The 20793-nt window shown below is 42.7% G+C and overlaps 1 protein-coding gene across 5 annotated transcripts in view; it reads right to left on the reverse strand.

Moving 5' to 3' along the window:
* Positions 1 to 15084, reverse strand: part of LMO1 (LIM domain only 1) — a 65879-nt gene extending 50795 nt beyond the window's left edge. The window contains exons 1-2 of one of the 5 annotated variants that reach the window (XM_065685891.1): positions 15026 to 15084; positions 14456 to 14521 (exon numbers count right to left, since the gene is read on the reverse strand). Coding sequence is in view for 3 of the 5 variants with exons in the window: in XM_065685888.1 (XP_065541960.1) it covers positions 6428 to 6452 (25 nt within the window). In the remaining 2 variants the exon portion in view is untranslated. Of the gene's footprint in view, positions 1 to 6427; positions 6528 to 10409; positions 10479 to 11121; positions 11133 to 11875; positions 12003 to 14455; positions 14522 to 15025 lie in introns of those variants that run through there. The other 4 variants (XM_065685888.1, XM_065685887.1, XM_065685889.1 and 1 more) reach the window with 4 other exon arrangements.
* Positions 15085 to 20793: the final 5709 nt, after the last annotated feature.

Here is a 20793-nt window from a genome sequence, read left to right on the forward strand (position 1 = left end):
GCCTGGTTAAAAGGAAAAAAGAAAAAGAAAAAAAAAAAGAAAATCATGATTCCTTTGAAAAGCTTCCATAAGTCCCTTCGAAAGAGTTGCACATGCAGAGAAAATGCCAAAACAAAACATTTTCACTAGCTGATCAATTTAAACAGCTGTGGTAAAGCTGCAGCCACTGGCACCATCATTAACAATTTAAAGCATGGCTGCTTTTGTCTTCCTTCCCAGTTACATTCTCATTATGCCTTTTTATTTATTAGAAACACAGTCCTCTGGAATACATTTCTATATCTGAGATCCATAATAAACCAACTAGGAACATCCCTGGCTTCTACTCAAATGGATGTTTACATTGGCGAGAGGGTTAATTGTTTAATTCTGGTCCAAGTTCTCTGCAGTTCAGTCATGAATATGCAACACTCATCCACTTTTTCTTGAAGAGAAACTAGAACTGTTGAAATCAATAGTTTAAAAATAAGGCAAATAATACTTTCACTGCTCAAATCACCCTTTCAGAGTTTGATTAGCATGCAAGGAACTCTGAACACTGGTATAAAGAATTCAGACATGTTCAATGAAATTAAAAAAACCCTCTAAATTTGGAAAACAGCATCTATTATCTGCTTTGATGTGCAATATATGAAGAAACGAGTTTGCAAGAACATTCACTGGAGAACTGAGCATCTGTTTGCACAGATAGCACCCAACATCGCGCTTGAAAACTTGGGCTCGGGAGGCATCCTGTTGGAGGACAGAGAAAACACTCATACACTCAGAATTAAATAACAGTGGCTACACTGAATTGTCCTCAGACCATCTATAGGTTCAATTATGCTAATCTAATAGTGAGCAACTTTCATTTTAAATCGCCCTTCCCTCCACCCCCAAGTCTTCAGTGAATAGGAGCTACATTCACTGAATAAATCATTCCCTGGCAACAGTTACGCACATTATTGAAGTTGGGGGCAGTGATTTCTATACGGTTTAAAACAATGTCTATTTATTCTAAATGATGACAGTTCTGTCCAATTTTTAAAAGATATAGACCCATTAGAGTTTTATAGTTCAGCATTCAGCAGCATCTGCAGTGCCTTTTTTATTCTTACACCGCAACACTTAATGCTTGATACCATTATTCTGATTTTGAATTGATTTCAAGTAAAATACCTTATTTGCCATAAACTTACATATTCTTTACCTAAGTAAGACTCCTCACAGATGCAATCAGTCATAATGCTAAAAGAACAATTTGCCTTTAGCAGAAATGTAATAGCTCGTACTAATGACAGCAAAACAAAACTTTGAGCAGCAAGCACATTTCCAAAGACAGTAAAACCACCTCTACACATAAAGCCTAAAAACCTTAAGAAAGCCTCCAAATGAAATCAATTAATCCTCCAACCATGATAAATTTCTTAACCATTTAAGAAACCTATTTCAGACTCTGCTGTGACCCTTTATCACCAGACTTAATGGATTACTTTATTAATAATGCACTGCTCTTAAAAGGAATTTTTCTGAAGATTCTACCATAAGAGAACATTTTTGGGATGGCTATGACAAACAGGCTGACATGTTCACATTGTATCTATTAAAGATAATAAAATTTAACACTAACTCCAAAGAAGACAGATTATGTTCCACTGCCAGGGTATCAAGCATACTTTCTACTGTATTAAACCAAAATTAGAGCAAACTCATTTCCAGGAACCAGCTTCTTGCCACATTAACTAAGCTGAAAAGTGTTCTTACACTGTTTTAATGCTTGTTATGTCAATGAGACAACTATCACGTGTCACCAGTATCTGGGAATGAAGAACGATGACATACAGATACCTACTCAGATCCTTCAGCTATTGAATCTGACCAAACACTAAGAACTATTATGACTGTGTGGCAGGAATACTCCTATGCAAAATAGCTTGCTTCTATTAGGCCTGCTAACTCCTTTCACTCATATACTTCCAGTAGGATGAGATTTCATTAAATAGAGATCTAGCTTATCAGTGCTCCGACAACATTACCTTCTATTTCTTGAAAAGGTTTAGGCAATTATTTTACTATCTCATGGTTCTCTCAGGCTTTTTTATTTGCCATTTCCAGGGGCAGGAGCACCTCTAGGAAGACAACCTCCAGTTTTACTCTTTAGTCATTTCTGGTGAAACCAAAGTCTCATGGTTTATTTTGCTGCCAAATGTGCTCAGGTCTTATTCAGATCCTCGTTTTTACAACCTTCCATCTCCTCTTCATAAATATATTAATCCATTGTTGTACATTTGAGTCACAAAAGGACACCGTGTCATGAACTAAAGCCAGACCAAACCTCTGAAATTACAGCAAGACCACGTGTATCAAGATCAAGCCCTCAAAAAAATCAACAGGTAACCCAGCTAAATAGGTAAACACAGGATCTGTGGTGACCTGAAACAAACATTCTTTGAATAAGCCGATGTCTGGGAAGATGTGCAGTGGTTCATTTTACATGGAAAGTTAAACAGTGATGAACGTGGTGAACGTCCAAGGTAGAGGAACACAAGAAGCAGAAAAAAAGAAGGAAAAAAAAAAAAAAGGAAAAAAAAGAGGCAGCTTCGGGAATATTAGGCAACAGAAAACAAAAACAAAAAAACCCAAACAAACAAACAAACAAACAAAGTCCACATCATGTGAGGAAAATTCCACCCTGCCATTTCACCTCCTTTCCCTTTGTGTGATTCCTCAATAGGTATACCCAAGAGAAGTATGTTATAAAGAAAACACAAGTTACCAGCGGCTCATAGCAAGGCTCTTCTTCCTGTAAGGCACTATATATATTAAGCCTGTGTACAACCTGTATGTGCCTTATTTTTGTGTGTAAAATTTTATATCAACGGAAAAGGATCATCAAGACCTATCTTGCTGGAGGTAGATCTCTCTCCCTATCCATCTACCTGTCCATAGGTACTTCCATATGGCAGCTGGCATACTCATTAGTGAAGCCAATCCACAGCTCTGCTGTCCTGGCTACGGCCCTGTGGCACCATTCCTGTAACTGCCATTATACAATCAATTTCACTGCTTTTCTAATTCCAAATGCTGCTTTTCTTTCCTTCTGTGAAGGATAAGATGTGCTCTTACACAACAGGGAACCCAACTGCTGCTACTAATTCAGTTTCAAATTACCTAATATTCATTGCCCTAAATACCTCCTATCAACCTAAGACCCACTCTCCAACCCCAATGCACACAACCACAGAATATCTGGGTTCTTCTTTTCATTTTTAAATAAACTATGTAAATGTTTTAAAATAAAACCCATGGTTTGTATACGGGTATAGGTTTAATGGAATCCTCTGATATATTATTTACTTGGCTTACTCTTGCGATCTCTTTAATCAGAATTCTGCTTGAAAACACAAAGGATCTGCAATTTGGGGTGCTACTGCCTATGCAAACATCAGGACAAACACACAGCTGATCAGTGTTCTTACAAGTGCACACACACTCAGTAATTTGGTTGAAGGATACTATGTCTAGTTAACACAGTACAAGTTAGCTAAAAGGAAACTTTCACCCCACACACACATAACAAAGAGCCGTGATTTCTATTAGTGCATTTCACACCATACATGCTGATTACCAGGCTGTGCTTCATTGTTAGCAGAGATTACAGCTGGGATAAGCTGCAGCTTTTTGCTAATTGCTATTATGATGACTGAATTTTTGTTTTGTGTCAAGCATTATTCACACATTATACTCCAAAATTTGATCCTTCCATGATGTATTACTGATTCCATGCAGGCAATCATACTGCCGGCAATGTGAAGAATTAATTTGGGCTATTCTACTTGATTTGCATTGCTCCATCATAGCAGAACATAGTTCTATAGGGAAACACAAATTGAAAAGGAAGATTTAACAGAATACAGAAAATGCTGCTGTCCTTTTAAAAAGATGAGTACTACAGAGGAGAAAAAACTAAAAAAAAACCCCAAACCCAGCACAACACATGTGGTCCAGAAAGAAATCAGGTCAGTCAGCCAAATTCATCTTAGTCAGAGGAAGGTTACGAGAGTAGCTTTTTACCTCTAATAAAGTAAACTAGCTGCTTCAACTTCTATAGCCAAAGAAAACAACTGAACACCTTTGAGAGTGAGACTGCTTCAAAGCCTTTGAAACCCTGTTAGCTTCATTTGTTTTCCCAGCTTAAGCAATACTCAACCACTTAGCGTGTCTTTTATCCACAGTCCAGTCAACTCCAAAGCTGATCCAGAAGATGTGTAACAGATGCTTCAGGTCTCCTTTTTTTTTTTAAGTTCTACTGTGTTAACAAAGAAACTTATGACAAAATCTCAACAAAAATAAAGCCCAGGAATTATTTATCTTTTTTTCCTTGAATAAGATTATTTCACAGTTTTAGGATGCCAACTAATTCAAAAGGGCAAGACAACTTATACATGGCCACTGAGCCCACACTGCGTCAACTCTTAGTCAAAATTGGATCGAATCTGCATACAAGAGGGCACTGACGCCTTTCTGTTTGGTCTCATATTTTAAAGGTGTGAAATCTTTGTGAAAAGACCATTCACATGTTTTCATTCTGCCAAATGCCACTCATCAGAATGAAACAAATCCTCAGAACCCATCCCAGAATCTAGATTCAAATTCCCTGCACATGAATACACCAGATTGGTAATTTTAGAAATCAAAATTATAATGAGATAAAGACATCAAAATGTTAGATGCAAAATACTGGGTAGTACTCCCCCATCACCCTTTTTTGGAAGGTGAGGAGGGGAGAAAGAGAATAGAAACTTCAGTAGAAAACCTCTGGTTAAAAGTGAGCATCCACCCGCTATTTTCAATAGTGAAGCTTTCTTTCCTAATTATTCTTCAGTACAGCCTTAATTCAGTTTTAAAATACCAGAAGACATATATGGGTTGGGGAACAAAAAAATCATATTGCTCCAACCTGTTAGCATTGGGCAGCTTTCAGTGCTATTCACAATACAAGATTAGCACCAGTCTGACACAGGAACTTTGAATTACAAGTTATTCGTCTCATAAATATTTTTAAAAGCAATACATATATTCAAGTAAAATCAGTGCTACTGCCAAAATGCTCAGCTTCCAATTTCTCCAAGCTCTTTGGCTCCCCATGAAAAGGTATTTCTTGTATAGAGTCTTGCAAATACTCAGTAATTTCTGCTGCTTCCAAATGACAACTGCCTACGACTTAATGCAGAAAGAGATTTCAGGAAAAAAAAAAAAAAAAGAAAAAAGAAATTTTAAAGATCAGAGAATCCAGAAACATGCCCATTATACTGCACACTTCATCCATGTATAAAGGTGAAATAAAACAATGGGAAAATAGCTCCAAATGTGCATTAGAAGTTAAGATATGGCTCCCGCTTTCAATGCACAAAGTGCCGCCAAGTTGGAGGTCCTTGGCAAGAGGCAGCGCTGTCGATGGAAGTCCATCTGGATGGCTACAGGAGCGTTCTGCACTGCCTCAGTTTTAGTCTTTGCTTTCAGTGCGCAAGCTATGAGGGAAGACCTAAGCCAAAAGCAGCCTTAGAAAACCTTATTAAAAAGTTGTGATTAAACTTACCACATTCATCCTAGAAACTACTGGTGATCGCACAGTTAAGCTGCATGCCCTTTGCATGATGCAAAAGAAGGCATCAGGTCATTCAAATTACTAACTAACTAACACTATCATTCTTTACATCAATTCGGACCCCTTAGTCAGCCTTGATAAGAAATAGGCAGCTTTAAAAAAATAAGTATATGCGAAGCCCTAAAATAAGTCAAGCTCTCCTTCAGCTTCATTCCTTAAATTACCTTCCAAACGAACCTCCACTTCCTCCATTTATAGAAGGGAGTAAATTCTTAAAATAAGCCAATGCTTTTTTGCCAGAGCAGCTTATTAGCTTATTGTCATTATGTTTATAGCTATGAAGAAAAGCTGTGAGAAACAGATATTAAAGACACACATTAAAGATACCCAAATGACATGCAATGGAAAGGAAGGAAATTCTCAAAATTAGATTTACAATAAAAGCTATTAAAATAAAGAGGGTAAAATGGATGTTTGAGGTAACTTGTAAAAAGCAAAATCTAAATAAATATTAAAAAATACAAACAAACCCCAAACAAACAACAGCAAAACCCCCAACAAACCAGAAAACAACCCAAAATCAAGTTGTTTCTGCTGTCCTTCAGCAGACAGAGCCTGGGGTAAACCCTTCTTGACTGGTTCTATCATGCCAGAGAAGACATTAAAGAAAAAAAAAAAAAGAGCAAGCATGCTTTTACCAACACAAGAGAAAAATATCGGAAGCTGAAAGCAGAGCACGCTGATATGCACAGTGCGCATCTGTTCCAAAACTATTTATTTCCACGTTAGCAGCACACAGGAGACACCGACCACAGGCTTATACAATCTCAGCCCACCTACCGTCCTCCTTGTCCAGCACCATCATCTCCGCAATCAAGAAAAGTCCGGGGACAGATGCTTCTTCTCCAGCAGCCTCCACTCGGGAGAAGAGAACAAGTCTCTGGGAACACAAATGAGCTACGGTACAGCTGATCGTCCTTTAGCAGCAAGTGAGCTCTAATTACCCAGTTGTCCAGCTTTTAACCTAGATTGCACTCAGTTAGAATTACACTCAGAAATAAAGCACTTTGCAGATACAAATGCAGTCTCACCTACTTTTGTGCCTCAGAATTGCAAGGAACTAAAACTGCAATTTAGAGAGAAGGGGGATCAGAGCTGTTTCTTTGGTTCTCACCTTCTAAATGGCTCAATTTACACAGTATAATCTATTTTAGCGTAATTGCATTTGATAGCTCATAACCCTGGCTGTAGCAACTACACAGCTTTCAACCTTATAAAGTGTTTTTCCCGTTGGATTTAAGCTGAATCTAAATCTAAAATTATATTCAGAGAGGGTGCAATACCTAAGCCCGACTACTGCTGCCTCCGTCTCTCAATTTGCGAGCTTTGCACACTTGCTATTGAATAAACGAACGTATTTCCCAGGGACCCCTCTCCTCTCATTCTCTCGTCAGGGTTTCCTGTCAAGCAGCAGCCTTCCCAGCTCGGCAGCACCACCTGCAGCCCGGAGTCGCCGGCCGCACCCGGACCGGGACCCGGACCCGGACCCGCATCCGCAACCGCACCCGCAGGTAGCGCTGGGCCCGGCACCCTGCTCCTGGGGATGGAGCCGCAGCGCAGTGGGGAGAGCCCCGGAGTGGAGCCTCGCAGCCTGCTTCTGAAACCAGCCCTGCTCCCTCTCCCTTTATAAATGCCTCGGCCCAGAGCGCTTAGTCCAGATTTGCTCCCGTAAGAAAGGGGATTTTGTTCAAAACCAGCCAGTAGCTTCTGGCAGGTCAGACACTCAAAACTCCCTGCAGCTGATGCCGGTGACTTGATGCTGCCTTACACCAGCCCTGCTACTCAGAGCTAGATTTCACACCTCTGTTGTGACCTAAAACTTGATACTAATTTTCTGCACAAACATTTTTGGTTTGTTTTCACACCTACACATTAGTTTCAGGGAATGCTCTAGAGAATATAGCTCCACTTTCACTAGGTTGATACTAAAATGAATTTACCAAATGCAGTACAGACCCTTACAGGTTTGCTCACTTTTCAGAAATGCCATCGATTCCCAAATGTAAATTGGCAAGTTTGGGGCCCACATCTTTTATCCCTCTTCTTGCAATTCGCAACCCTTATTCAGACATGTCATCTGTTGTCGCCGAAGGACGGCGGGATCAGGCGCTTCGCTACCAAGATCAACAGCACCATTTCACTCATCTCTGTCTTTTAATCCAAGAAAACATTTCCTTCCTGCTTTAATGATACTTCTTCCTTCCCTTTACAACTGATACAATGGTACTCTAAAAAGCATGATAACGGGCTCAAGTTATATATCCTTAATACCTATTTTTAATTAGATTCCTTATCCCCAGCTGAAGTGGTTTTTCCTTCCCCTTTCATTCCAAATACTTAATCCTAACAGTCCTTGAGCATATTTGATGTTAGATGTATCATTTTACATTGAACCATTTTCATCTAGTACTTCCAACAACTCCTGTTTCCTAGTGATACTAGTTTGCAAGTGTTGAATACGTATTTTAGCAGAAGAGTGCAACCACCATAATCATTTTCTTTTAAGAAGTATCACAAGCTAAAAAGGAAGAGGACTTTATCCTAAAGATTAAAGTCTAACAGTTAAAAACATCGGTGCAAAAAACTAACAGAAATACAGGCTTTCTAAATTGGAGGTATTTTTATACTTCTAATATACTATTGGCCTCCATTAGAAAACAGCAAACTCAAAAAATGTTCTATCTTTCTGTTTGTGTACTTTTCAACTCTATTACCCTCAAAAGGACAAACTTACCCCAAAATATATGGTACATTTAAACTAACACTACTTGGTAACTGCAAGAAAGGCAGATTTTTGATAAAAATGAAGTTGGACATTGTCTATTGCAGCTGACTTCCATAGCAGAGCAAACTAGCAGACATAACGCGCTTGTAAAAATATATGAGGTACCAGATCAATGTACGTTTTATTCCTTTAGTTCGTCACCATGTCAGAGAGGCTGGATTACTCCCTTTGCAAACGGATATTTTGAGACACTTTATCTGCTTACTTATTCCACATACCAACAATAAAAAGAGTTTTCTAACCCTCAACACATTTGTACAGCAATTAAAGTCAGCTACAATTCACACAATCTGTTGGAATTAATCATGGTACCTGATGTCAGTTTACTTTTTTAAGCAGAAATCTGGTCTTTGCAATCAAAACATTTATGTATTTGACAAATATCTTAACTCTCATTATCTTGAAATTTATAAATGCGCTGCACAGTGCGTAGGTTGGCTTGCCCACAGCAAACTCAGCAGTGATTTACGCAGTGGAATTGACTAAAATGCAAGCCTTGAAGTTTTTCACTCTCAACCTTTCTCTTCCCTACCCCCATTTCTCAGCTCCTAAAACATTTTTTAGGAAAATATTTGCCAAAGCTCCACTGTTAAATGGTATTTTCTAATATCAAATCACGTTGCATCAGTCAAGTTATATCATGTCACTTCAAACATACAAAATGATTTTACCTCCCTGCCATAACTTGACGTGATGCCGCAACACACCAAGTCCAAAACATTATTATTGTTGTTATTTTTCAGTCTGCCCCTTCATCCTCAGTGACACTTGTAGAAACCACAGAAAAGTGTTATCGCAATCTGTACTACTCTCGGCACCACAGAGCGTGCTTGCCAAGGAAGCTTTTCACTCCCAAAGCCGTATCAGACTTCGTGGGTGATACTGGTGTCACACTAGGGCTAGCATGCACCCCCAAGGCACAGCCCCAGCCGAGAGCCAGAAGAGTGGGCAGCTTCCTCTGAGGCCCTGGCCATGGTCTGGCTTGCCAAGTAGCCTTCAGGGATGCAAAATCAAGGAGCACATTGCTACCTCTACCTACCAGGCAGCAAGTGTCCTCCTTGTGATGCAGCAGGGCTACTGGCCAGGGGGAGATCTTTCTGAAATCCTGCCTTCTCCATGCAGTAATAGCTATGGATGCCCTCACTGCTGCCTGAGACATCAAAAGAAGAAAACGCTTCAACCCCCAACCCCTGCATGGCAAAGCCTCTTGAAATTAAGGGGACAGCTGGATACTAGCTGCAATGCCAGGACCAGGTTGAAATCAGACCAGTCGCGGGGAGAGGCGGAAAAAAACCCTAAAATGTCAGCCATTTATGGGAGTAAAGCAGACCCAGTTTTATTAACAGGCTCATTCAAGCTTGATTTCAAAAGGAATTGGTTTAGTTAGCAAAAGTTTCCATTTTTGTCTATTTGTAACCTGTGCGGGTCCAGCATCCCCTTTTAACATTCACAGATGAGCAGGCAAGTGGCGCCCATTTGAATCAGGCAGAAAGAAACGTCCAAAGGTAAAATAACCTCTTCATAAAAAGTTTCTTCTCTCAGTTGCACCTCCTGTCCACAATTTCCCCAACACACTTTTAAAAGTGAGCATAATTTCTTGTCAAGCACAACTATTCCATCAACAGCACAGGAGAGTCCCAGGCATTACTGCAGTTTGTTCCTCTGATCTCCACATCCCTCTCATCAGGGATTTGTTTCCTACTTTACTCCTTTTTAAGTGCACCCCTCACTAATTTCCTTTTTACCTCTACCACCATCACCATCATTCCCTTTTATACAGCCACTCATGAGATCTCCAGGAAGGAGGCTATTGGGAACTGTCTGAATAATCAATGGTTCTAGTTTCATTTCCTTACACCACCATCATGTGGGCCCCAAGCTCCTTGTGTTTAACGAGTATGTCTGTGATACTTAAAAGAACACAAACACCCCTATTAGGAAACCCTCCTCAGATCTCAGTTTTTCCTCTCAGCTTACCTGTGCCTCTCACTTCCGTGACTGAGGCAGCATCCTGCTGTTAGCTCGTCAATCAGATTGAAACGGATACAGGTTGGCAGGCACCCTTTAACAGAGTCACTGAGATTAAGACATCACCCAGTCATTGTTACTACTAAAGGGCATTAATGGAGATGTTAAAAGCTCTTCCTCCCTCTTTGTCCAGCAGTCAAGCAAAATTCAGGGGACCCTTGCAACACAGGTCACCCCCGAAAATGAGGTCAGAGAGAAACACAAGCCTTGTTCTGCATACCAGTAAGACATTACCCTCACTTAGATTTTCTGTTACTACTTAAGCCTTTTACCTTTGCACACAGGAGGTGAGGGATGCGGAGAGTGTTTCTACTGTTAAATCTTGCTGACCAGTCAGATAAGTTTATTCCCTCTTCTCCAACCCACGGGCGTTCGACTGGAGCATTACAAACCCCATTAATAACACTACATCGGTTTACTTCAGAGAGCTTCAAGAAACCGGAGGAAAGACAAGACGCCGGGAGGGGGATTCTCGGCCCAGAGGCATGTGACGAACTTGCGGGGAGCTCCCTCCCCACGCACCTCTCTGGGGCAGTAAGCATTTAACCTTCTAGTTGTCAGCGCTGTGGCCCCCTCCCACACTGCTGGATCGCACAAGCGAGCCTCGATTTCTCTTCGTGCCCCATCTGACTCGGCAGGGTCGTGGCAGGTGGACTCTTACCTTTCTGAAGCAGAAACTCCAGATCAAAAGAGAAGGGGAGGGAAAAGAGGCAGAGAAATACGGAAAAAACGGGCAAGGAAAGCACCTTCCCCTCGCCTCTTTAACCTGGTATCCACTTTTCCGAGTTAAAGCCCCCCACCAGTCCGACACAGAGACATTTTATGGCAATTTACGCAATCACGCAAGGCAGCACTGGCCGCAACGGGAGTGCGCGGCGGCATTTCGGCACGCCACGGCCTCGGATGCTACCGAAGTTGGCCCGGTGGCGACACCCGCTAAGGCCACTAGAGCTGATGGCGGGCCCGGTGACAGGGCTGCCGGCGTCAGGCGCTTCCCGGCTGGCCGCCGCGCTCGCCGGGGCCGGGGCAAGCCGCTGCCGCCGCCCGTGTCCCCAGCGCGGTCACCGCCGCGCCACGCAGCGCCTGCCAGGCACGCCCGGGCTCAGACCCTCCGCACCACCCGGCCTTGAAACGCGGCGGCGGCCCTCGAGGGAGCGACCCCCGGGCAGCGAGGAGGCACCGTCCCGGGAGCGCCCGCCGGGCCGCAGCGCCCCTTTGTGAGGCAGCACACGGGTGGGGGGGCTGAGCTGCCAGCGGCCCCGGCGGGGCGGGACAGGCCGGGCAGCAGCGCCCTACTCGGGGGCTCCCTGCGCGGGGTAGCTCCCTCCGTCCCTCCCTCCCTCCCTCCCCGCCAGCCGCCCGCCGCGCCCGGGGAGCCCGGGTGGAACCGGCCCCGTGCCCGCGCTCCCACCTACCGTCCTCCTTGTCCAGCACCATTGTCCCGGGCGCCGAGGGCGGCCGCCGCCGCTCCGGCTCCTTGGGGCGCTCCCCCTCCAGCCGCCGCCGCGCGGCTCCGGGGGAAGCGAGGCGCCGCGCTGAGCCGGGCCGGGCCGGGCCGGGCCGGGGAGCGGGGCGCTGCCGAGGCGGAGGGCAGCAGCGCGGCCGGCCCGGCGCTGCCCCGGGACGCGAGTTCGGAGCGGGGCTGCGGCGGGTTACGGTCGCGCTGCGCGGCGGAGAGCTGGAGCGGGGCTGGTGCACCAGCCGGCTCGCCCCCGGCCCCGCCGCTGCAGCTCGGGTGCCAGTTTAGTTATTAAAAAAGCAGGAGGGAGGTGGTGGGGGGGAGAGGAACAATACCGAGGGCTGGCTCCCCAGCTCCGTCCTTTCCCAACCTGCGCTGTCAAAAATTGTCTTAATGTAATCGCGTGTGATCGCTCACAACCTCTCCCCCCTTCGCTGTTGCTACTGCGAGAGCTTTCCAGGCTTCTAAAGTGCTTTTCTCTTGATTTCACTCTAAATCTAAAATTATATTCAAAGGAAGGGGGGTGGGAGGGAGGAAAGATGTGAACCTATCACTGAAAGCAAAAGCACTTGCCGCCTGCCTCGCTCACTCGCTCTCTCTCTCAATTTATGTGCTTTGCACTCTCTCCTGCTGCTGAATAAATGCACACATTTCCCAGGGACCCTCAGATTCCCCTGTTAATTAAATCAATTCATTATGCTCAGATCTGATTAGCAGCCCCTTCCCCCCCTCTTTGAATCAATTATTCAATACACAAACATAATTGCCTGTGCCAGAGGTGTCTAAGTATTAGCTTATTTAACTCCAAGGACACTAATTACCCCTAGGGCAAGGGAACTTTTCTCATTAATTTTGACAAAACACAAAAGCACAGTTAAAGTGTGTGTGTATATACGTGTGTGAGAGAGAAAATGGGGGAGCGTATAGCTGAGGAAGGGAGCATTACTCTAACACACGTGTTACTGTCTAAATAAACTCAATTTTCTTCCTACCTTTGCTTCAGATTATTCCCTGCATCTCCCCTTCACTAAACTTGCCCCAGCTGCACCCCGGTTTTTTTTTAAAGTAAAGAAGAGATGGGCATTGCAGTGGTGGCAGTTCTGGAGTGAAAGTGCTTGCAACCAAATCCAAAAAGAAAAAAGTATGTAGGACTGAACGGGAGCGAAGCAGAATTTGAAAGCACTTCTGTTTACCAAAGCAGAAAACTCCCTCAGACAATCTCCTGTACTTTAAAAACCTGTGAAAGAAGTGGCCCTCTGATGCAGCAAGTAAGATGATACATGATCTAGTATGTACTGGGAACAGTTCTGAATTGTTTACCATTTGAATTAATGTCAGTGCCCACTATTAATGTACTTGCTTCCTACATTTACCATAATGGGCTTGATTTCCATTAGCTGAAGCTGGAATGCTAAAAAGAGCCTAGGCAATGCAAACTGAGATCGACCATCACTATAGTATCCGAGACGCATGACTTCTGGCTTGCGTGTTACCCAAATTTTACCTCTGTGTGAACCTCCTTTAAATAGAAAAAGGGTAAGAAAAGAGAAGTAGTAATTGATTCCCCCAAATTAGGTTTTTACTTTCTAAAGACCTTTATTGTTCATGTCCTCAATGTGCATGGAGTATTGAAGATTTTCTTTTTGTTTCCTTAGGCAATGCATGAGCTGATCCATTAATCCATTTGGCTTTATATATCAGGAAACTAATATTAGCTCAGCTCATCTATTAGCTTTTATTTAGGTCCCCCCATGTAGCCTTTTTTGGGGCTTTTGTTCAGGCTTCTTCCCCTTGAGGGGAGACAGACAATTTTTGATAGATTTCAGGGGAGAAAATGCTGCAGATCATCTCATGGGAGCTGTCCCCTCCCCAGTTCCACATCTTCACATTCACCCATGTCAAGGCAACTGTGATTAAACTTGCTTGTTTGGCAACAATACCCACACGTTAAAGCACACCTTGTCACATCATTTAAAGCCAAGGGGGAGGAAAAACCCCACAAACACCTCCTTTGCTCCTTCACCATCACCCTACAGCTAAGCTTGCTTGGCAACAAACTAAACTTGCTGGGCTACGTTCATTCTTTGCAAGCATAAATATGACAGGGAACATAAACTTGCGTTTCATTAGTGCAGTATGGTTTCCTGCGAGTGCACGCATATAAGGATAAAATGCCTTCAGCTTTGTTACACACAAACGCTGTTAATTCTCTGGTCTTTAATTTCCACTGCATGGCACATACTTCACCCACAGGAACTTGGTCCAACTAACTCAACAAATCTTTTTTCGGGTTTACCTTTTTTTTTTTTTCCTGAAAGAACACAGCAGCACTTGGAAAATACTGACCCTGGACAACATCATGCAGCGACTCATTTGTGAGGGTACTTTTGGTCCTTGAGCCCATTCCTTTTCTCACTGTGGCCATAGAGACTTTTGGGTGCAAAGCCAGAATCTCAGGGCCTTAGTATACAACTCTTGAGCCTTAATTCTGAGTTCCCTACAGGGGTGATGCAGTTTCATCTTAACACAGACTCACCAAGTAGCAGGTGTTTCTCTCCATGCAAGGTCACTGTTGGGATGCCAAGAGTAGAAGAGGAAGAAACTGAGGAAACAGATGTTGACTTTGTTATTGTTCTTAAGAAGTGATGTTCACACTTGAGCTGAGAGAGATACGGCCACTGGAGATGAAAAAGAAAGAGGTGGAGGGTAAAAGGCAAGAGAGTGATTCGCACATGTGCATGCACGTGAGGGAGAGTCACACAGGGGAGAAAATGATGCAAAAAAGTACAAGCCCCAAAATATTTCACTCCCAAACACACATCCTGCAGTTTGAACAGTCTGCTCTAATCCTACAGTTACAGTCGCAGGGATTTTTAGGTTTACAGCTTTAATAAAATAAAGGGATGAACCCCCATGTAAAGGTCCCCACTTTAAGTAAATGACTTTTTTACAGTGTGGTGAAGCATTGTTCTGCATGGTTTTCAATTATATCTGCTCAGCGAGTAATGTCAGAGAAGTGAGCAAGTTTCAGTAATTTTTGAGCCTCCTTCACCCAGTAGATTAGAAATCTCATACAAAGGATTTTACCATGCTTATATTTTAGTACCTTGACACTCGAGAGGAACAGCTAGATCGCTCCTTCAAAAAGCGTTTACATATGTAGCGGGCTCCATAAAGAGTGACTGGGAAAACTTGACACAGATCAGTGGCAGAACTGGGAATAAGCCTCAGTTCCCTGACCTTCCGTTCTCTGGAACAAAGCTCTAAAGCAGGAGCTTAAAGGAGGACCAGACAACACGGTCGCTGAGGTGCCAGTTTATCATTAATGCGTGCTGTTATTCATTCAGTTATGGTACCTTACACTCACCCTGTCTAGGCAGTTCTGAGAAGTCATCATGCTCAATACTGCTGAAACTACAGATAAAAGAGAACAGCTATGCTCTGCCCAGGAAAGCTTCTGGTCTCATACTAATTCCTGATATTCCTCGTGCAAGAGGGAAGGGGCACACAGGAATAAAAACACCTAAGTGCTGCTGTAACAGCTAGGGCTCAGGCCTCTGGGTCTGACTTGAGGTGCTTGTTCACTAGCTCCTCTTATTTTTCTTTTGCTAGCCTTGTGCACAAGCACGAGAAAATGAAGATTCTTAAGAACAATATGCCATTCTTATTAAATTGCAAAGGAAGTCTGCAATATACTTAAGTCAAGCCTTTAGCAGACCCGTGAGGTTTCATATTATCCTATGCTTGAATGAGGCAGATGACTGGAGCAAAAACCAGCTAATGACATAAAAGCATTCTTCTACTTTCAGTCTCTCTTAATTAAGGAGTTGGTTAATGTTTCAGTGCTGGGAATTATAAAGCTTCATCAGGGAGGTTAATATGTTTTTTATTCTATCTTTCAGCTGACAGGAGAAAAAAAATCAAAACAAAAAAGAGAAGGTGATTAAGTCATGCGCCAGTCAGAATCCCACAGTGAAGGCAGTATCAGGCCATAGCAAAGACCACTGCTGCACTTGGTGGATTTAGCAGCTATTTCGAAAGTCAGATTTCTGAGCAGATGAGACTTTTGTCTGCCAGTTTAAAAAAAAAAAACACATGGGTTTTATTTCTTGAATTCACACAAATAACCAAGACAGTTTGCACAGCTCTATATTAGATTAGCTACAAAAGATCTCTATGTTATTAACCATTTCAGAATCACTTGCACCTACCTTGCCAGTGTCAGAAGAGAATGACCATGGGCCTGATCTTGTACCACAATGCAGCAGTCCTGTATAGGAGGAAAATCACAAGTGCTGTAAAAAGTTATGTTCACACAGAACATGGGCTGCAGTTCAAAAGACCACTTTAATACATACCTGAGATCTGCAGACCTCAATTATTTCTAAACTCCGGATTGATATACTTAACTTCCCTGCCTATACATTGTAAGAATAAATCACTCAATTCTATTACTGTGTTTTGCGTGAAATGAATGTGAAATATTTTCATAAATACAGGCTGTTTTTTGAAAAAGAAAATAGTGTGTTAAAAATACAGCATTTCTTTTAATAGAATAGAAATGGCAAAGCTTCAAAAATAATACCTTTAGAGAGTGAGTCCTTTTCCACCATGATATAAGGCTGGCACTTTAAGCCATTAACTTTACGATCTGTAATGACCTTTTAGAGAACTTTACAGCAGATAAGTTAGGTATTCAGAAGTTTTGCTGCTGCTTTGCATAGTACAAAGTTAAAAAGAATTTATTTTTTATACAAGTATTTAGACCTAAATTCTTGGTCTGCTTCTTGTTTCATAAGAAGTTTAATGGGCAGACTCTGCCCCACCAGAACAGCTCAGCTGGCATGAGAAAGGTCTTGTGAGCAAGTATAAACTACTGGAGGATCAGGTTGGATTTGACACACTGCAGAACCATCAGCATCTTCCAGTACCAGTACAGCTGAGGAGAAGGGCAGGTCTAAGGCAGAGGAATCTATGACCCTCCAGGGAAAGTGTACATCTTTTCTAGGAGAAGTCTCCTTTCTACTCAAAACTTTCCCAGGATCAAGTGAGATGCGTTCTTCCAACTTTGTATGATCAATCTTTCTCAACAGCGAAGTAAAATTTCAATTCATACTGAAGTCAAGCAAAAGTTCAGGAATGCACCTCTAGCCCAACCTCTCTGAGGAGGTCAACACATGGACTGTGACTCTGCCGCCTCTTCGCACAGCAGTATCCATGCAGAGTTCCCAGAGTCCTTTCAAGTAAGTGGAAAAGAATCCTTACACCACCACCTCCACCACTCTCCAAAACCCCTCAAAGCCACCCTAAACTTTATTAGTTATGACTTTTCTGTACATCTTTCTCTAAAGTTCATTGCTACTGCAATGTTTTCCTACAGGTAGTCCTGCCTATTATTCCGTACCTTGGTGGGTGCAGTAGGTACACCTGAAAGACAAATCTGGCATCCAGACGTCTGCTTCAGTTGTTTTATAGAGGAATCCAGTGAGACAGCGCCTGGTTCTGGAGTGACACATGGAGCTCTCGGGCTTGTTGCCACATCCACTGTTACGATCAGAGTTTATTGCTCCCAGCCTGATGTCAAGCAGAGACTAATCAAATGTGAGATGGGTGAACAGAGGCAGAGTCATGGAGCTGGCTCTTCATAATCTGTTACTATTGATCTTTATACTGCAGCAGCACACAGGGGTCCCAATCATGGAACTAGACCATAGCATATTGTCCAAAAATCTCAGTGCCTTTCTTCAACATGATACCTTCTTCACTGTCTTGCTGCTGAAGAGACCAGGCAGAATTAATAGAGAATAGTCTGAGGTGGAAATACGTGAATTGAAAAGATAAATTGAAGTATCAGGCTCATATTGCTTTGTGATGACTATATCCTAGGATGCTGCCAGTGTTCCCCATGTTTTGTGGCTCCCCCTGACTCTGCTTGGAATGGATGACATTTGCCAGGTCTTCATAACATCATTCTAACATCATATCATCTAAAAATGTTGATTCTGTAGGAAAATGGCTGCTGACACAATAGCAGTAGGTGTTCAAAAAGGATATGTCATGGCTGCTGAACACACAGTGGAGGAATTCCAGCTACTCCCATGTCACACATCCAGTGAGGGTCTGTTGCACTGGACTATCTTTTGCACATGATTTCATCAGCATACAGCTCAGTCTGAATCTAATGGTGATAATCTTCTTCCACTAATTTGTGAGTGGAGAAAACACATCCACAAACCAGAGATTGAAATTTTACATTTTTTAAATAAATCTGTGCTGTGAAATTACAAGGTTTCTTTCCAAATCCAAAGACAGAAACAAGTTCAATGAAGATGAAAGTCACTGAAGATCTTCTGATAAAAGCAGGAAGGTGGAGGCTCTAATGAAGGCATACACTACAGTGCACATCTTGCCAACATTTCTTAATGAATAATATGTGCACTCAGATGAGAATAATATTGATTGAGGTCTGCAGGGAAAGTTCTCTAGGAAAAATTTTTATGCTAGGAGCAGAGTTCTCTGTGGAAGATTTTGATCTTTTCCTGCTGCAACCTTTCTCCTCCCCTCTCTTTGTGCTACCCAAAGCAACTGACAGCCAAAAAATGAAAAGCCTGCCCTGCATCTAATGTATCTATCAGATCCAGAAAGAAATGTATATACTGTTACTAAGAATGGCTGCACCATTCTCCTTAGCTGGTAGGGGACACAGCAGTGTGTAATTAGGACTGGATTACTTTACTCAGAACTGGAACAGGGAGCAGATGTCATGCATTAATATTGGCATTTGATTTCACACACTTTCTCTACCAGGTTTGCAAAACAATTTGCCTTCCTATCTTGGATCTTGCCTTGTGTTTACCCTCGGGTTGCTGTAATGCAAGCAAAAAGCCACCAATGACAATATGAAAGTACATGTAGAAGGACAGGCCCATACAGAGTGAGTAGAATTTATGATTTAATTTGTAACATAAAATATCAAGTTATTTTCTGATTATGTTGATTAGATTAATATGGCCAGTAAGTTTTACTAGATGCCAGCTCAGACAAGAGGTCATGCCATTGTTAAGTCAAGCCAGCAGTAAAGAAAGATACAACTTACTCCACATTAATATTATCAGACACTATCTGTAGTATGAGGGATGCAACTCTCTTCTCAAACATAGCCAAGATTTTCTTCACCTGTTTTTCCACACAGAGGACTTCAGTTTTGATTTTGCTCCAGTTCAATGTTTCATATACAGAATCCTTCCAGACGGCCCACAACAAAATTTCATGCTGTTAAAAATATTTGCCCCAATTCTGAACTGCAGCCAGCTTGCATTTGATAGCAGCTTTACGGCTGCAGCTGGGTTCTGGAGGTTTCTTAGGAGTAAAAGATGATCTGCTTTAATTTAGGAGCATCCAGAGGCTAATTACAATGGCCTATACTACAGCAGCACAGAATAATCATAATATACCAGGCAGCAGGGAGCCCAGCAGAGTGATACTGACAAACTCTAGCTTCATATATATGGGTACAACCCAAAGAGAATAACCACTGGAACTCTGTTGCAATGGTATGTTTGGTTTTACCATTTGCTTAACTTGGTGATGGAGGATGCATATCAGACCCAAACCAATAACACCAGCAACAAACTTGTAACATACCTATGCATTCATTTGTAGGTGGCAGGACCTGTTAGTATCATGCAGGGCATTACCTACACAGACGCTTTGGGAAGAGCACCCAACTCCTCTATCCAGACCTATGTAAACCCACCTCGACTGCCTTTATTCTCTTGTGATGCTATCCACTGAGGAGGGGTGTGCCTGTGACTGCTATAACAGAGCCACAGCAGAGAGACTGAAAGATTTTTGCCCTTGTCCATTCCCCATGAAAAATGATCCCTTTTTATGTCTACTCCCTGTATGCAATGGTGGCAACTCACCTAGTGGAGTTGTGTTGAACATCTTAAAAAAATGACAAATTACCTTAAAAAATTAGGAAAACACTACTGAAATCAGATGGGCAGATTCACATTCTTCTGGTCCATCAGCAAATGACAGAAGCGTAAGACCTGCTATCCTAAGACAAATAAATAACTGTAGTGAAATGGTAGTGGTTGCCACAGCTCTCTTTAAGCAGGTGAGAAACTCAGTCTGAAAGCTGTAAAGACAGCTACTGAAATGGTATCATTCTCTGAGTGAGAGCTAGAAAAAGCTCTGCTCGCAGGGAGGTCAAGAAGTGAGAGCCCAGTGGATCATTTGTTGCGGTTTTAATGCTTCATGGCTCAGGGTCAGTCAGAAATCCCTATCCTAAGGTCACGGTTAGAGCAGTCTGGAAAACAGTCTTGTTTCTTTTCTGTTACTGGCAAGGCCTTGCCCGGGCTCTGCTTTTTCTCTCTCTCACAGCAGATTATTTCAGCCCTCTCCTCCTGCTCATCATGCTATGGTTAATTTCACCCTAGGCACTGACATTCAGCTTCTCCATGATCACAGTCGCCCAAAGGATCTTTCTTCCCTGTAGCAGTCCATAGTGTTGCAATGTGATGCAACAAATAGCCAACCAAAGCTAACCCTGGGTAGCATTCAGGGGAGTAAAATTCCATACCATGCCTATTGATAAGCAAGCAGCAAGATTAAATTTTAGCTTCAATTTCAAATGGCATCAGGGAGACAGAATGAGGAGCATGGATGGCGGCAAAGTTGACTGTTAACTAAATGAGTCCTATTTCTACTGCACTAGATAGCCCCTTGCCACTGCAGCAGTGGGGCTACGCTTCACACATGGCATTGTGATATGCAGTGATAATCATCTGCCTCCTAACCTGCTTAGGAGGTGGTTTGACTTGGAAGAAGCTGAGAAGCACAGTTTAGAGGGCCTGCTAATAGCTACAT

The sequence above is a fragment of the Lathamus discolor genome, chromosome 6 (genome assembly GCF_037157495.1).
Source record: "Lathamus discolor isolate bLatDis1 chromosome 6, bLatDis1.hap1, whole genome shotgun sequence".
Lineage (NCBI taxonomy): Eukaryota > Metazoa > Chordata > Aves > Psittaciformes > Psittacidae > Lathamus > Lathamus discolor.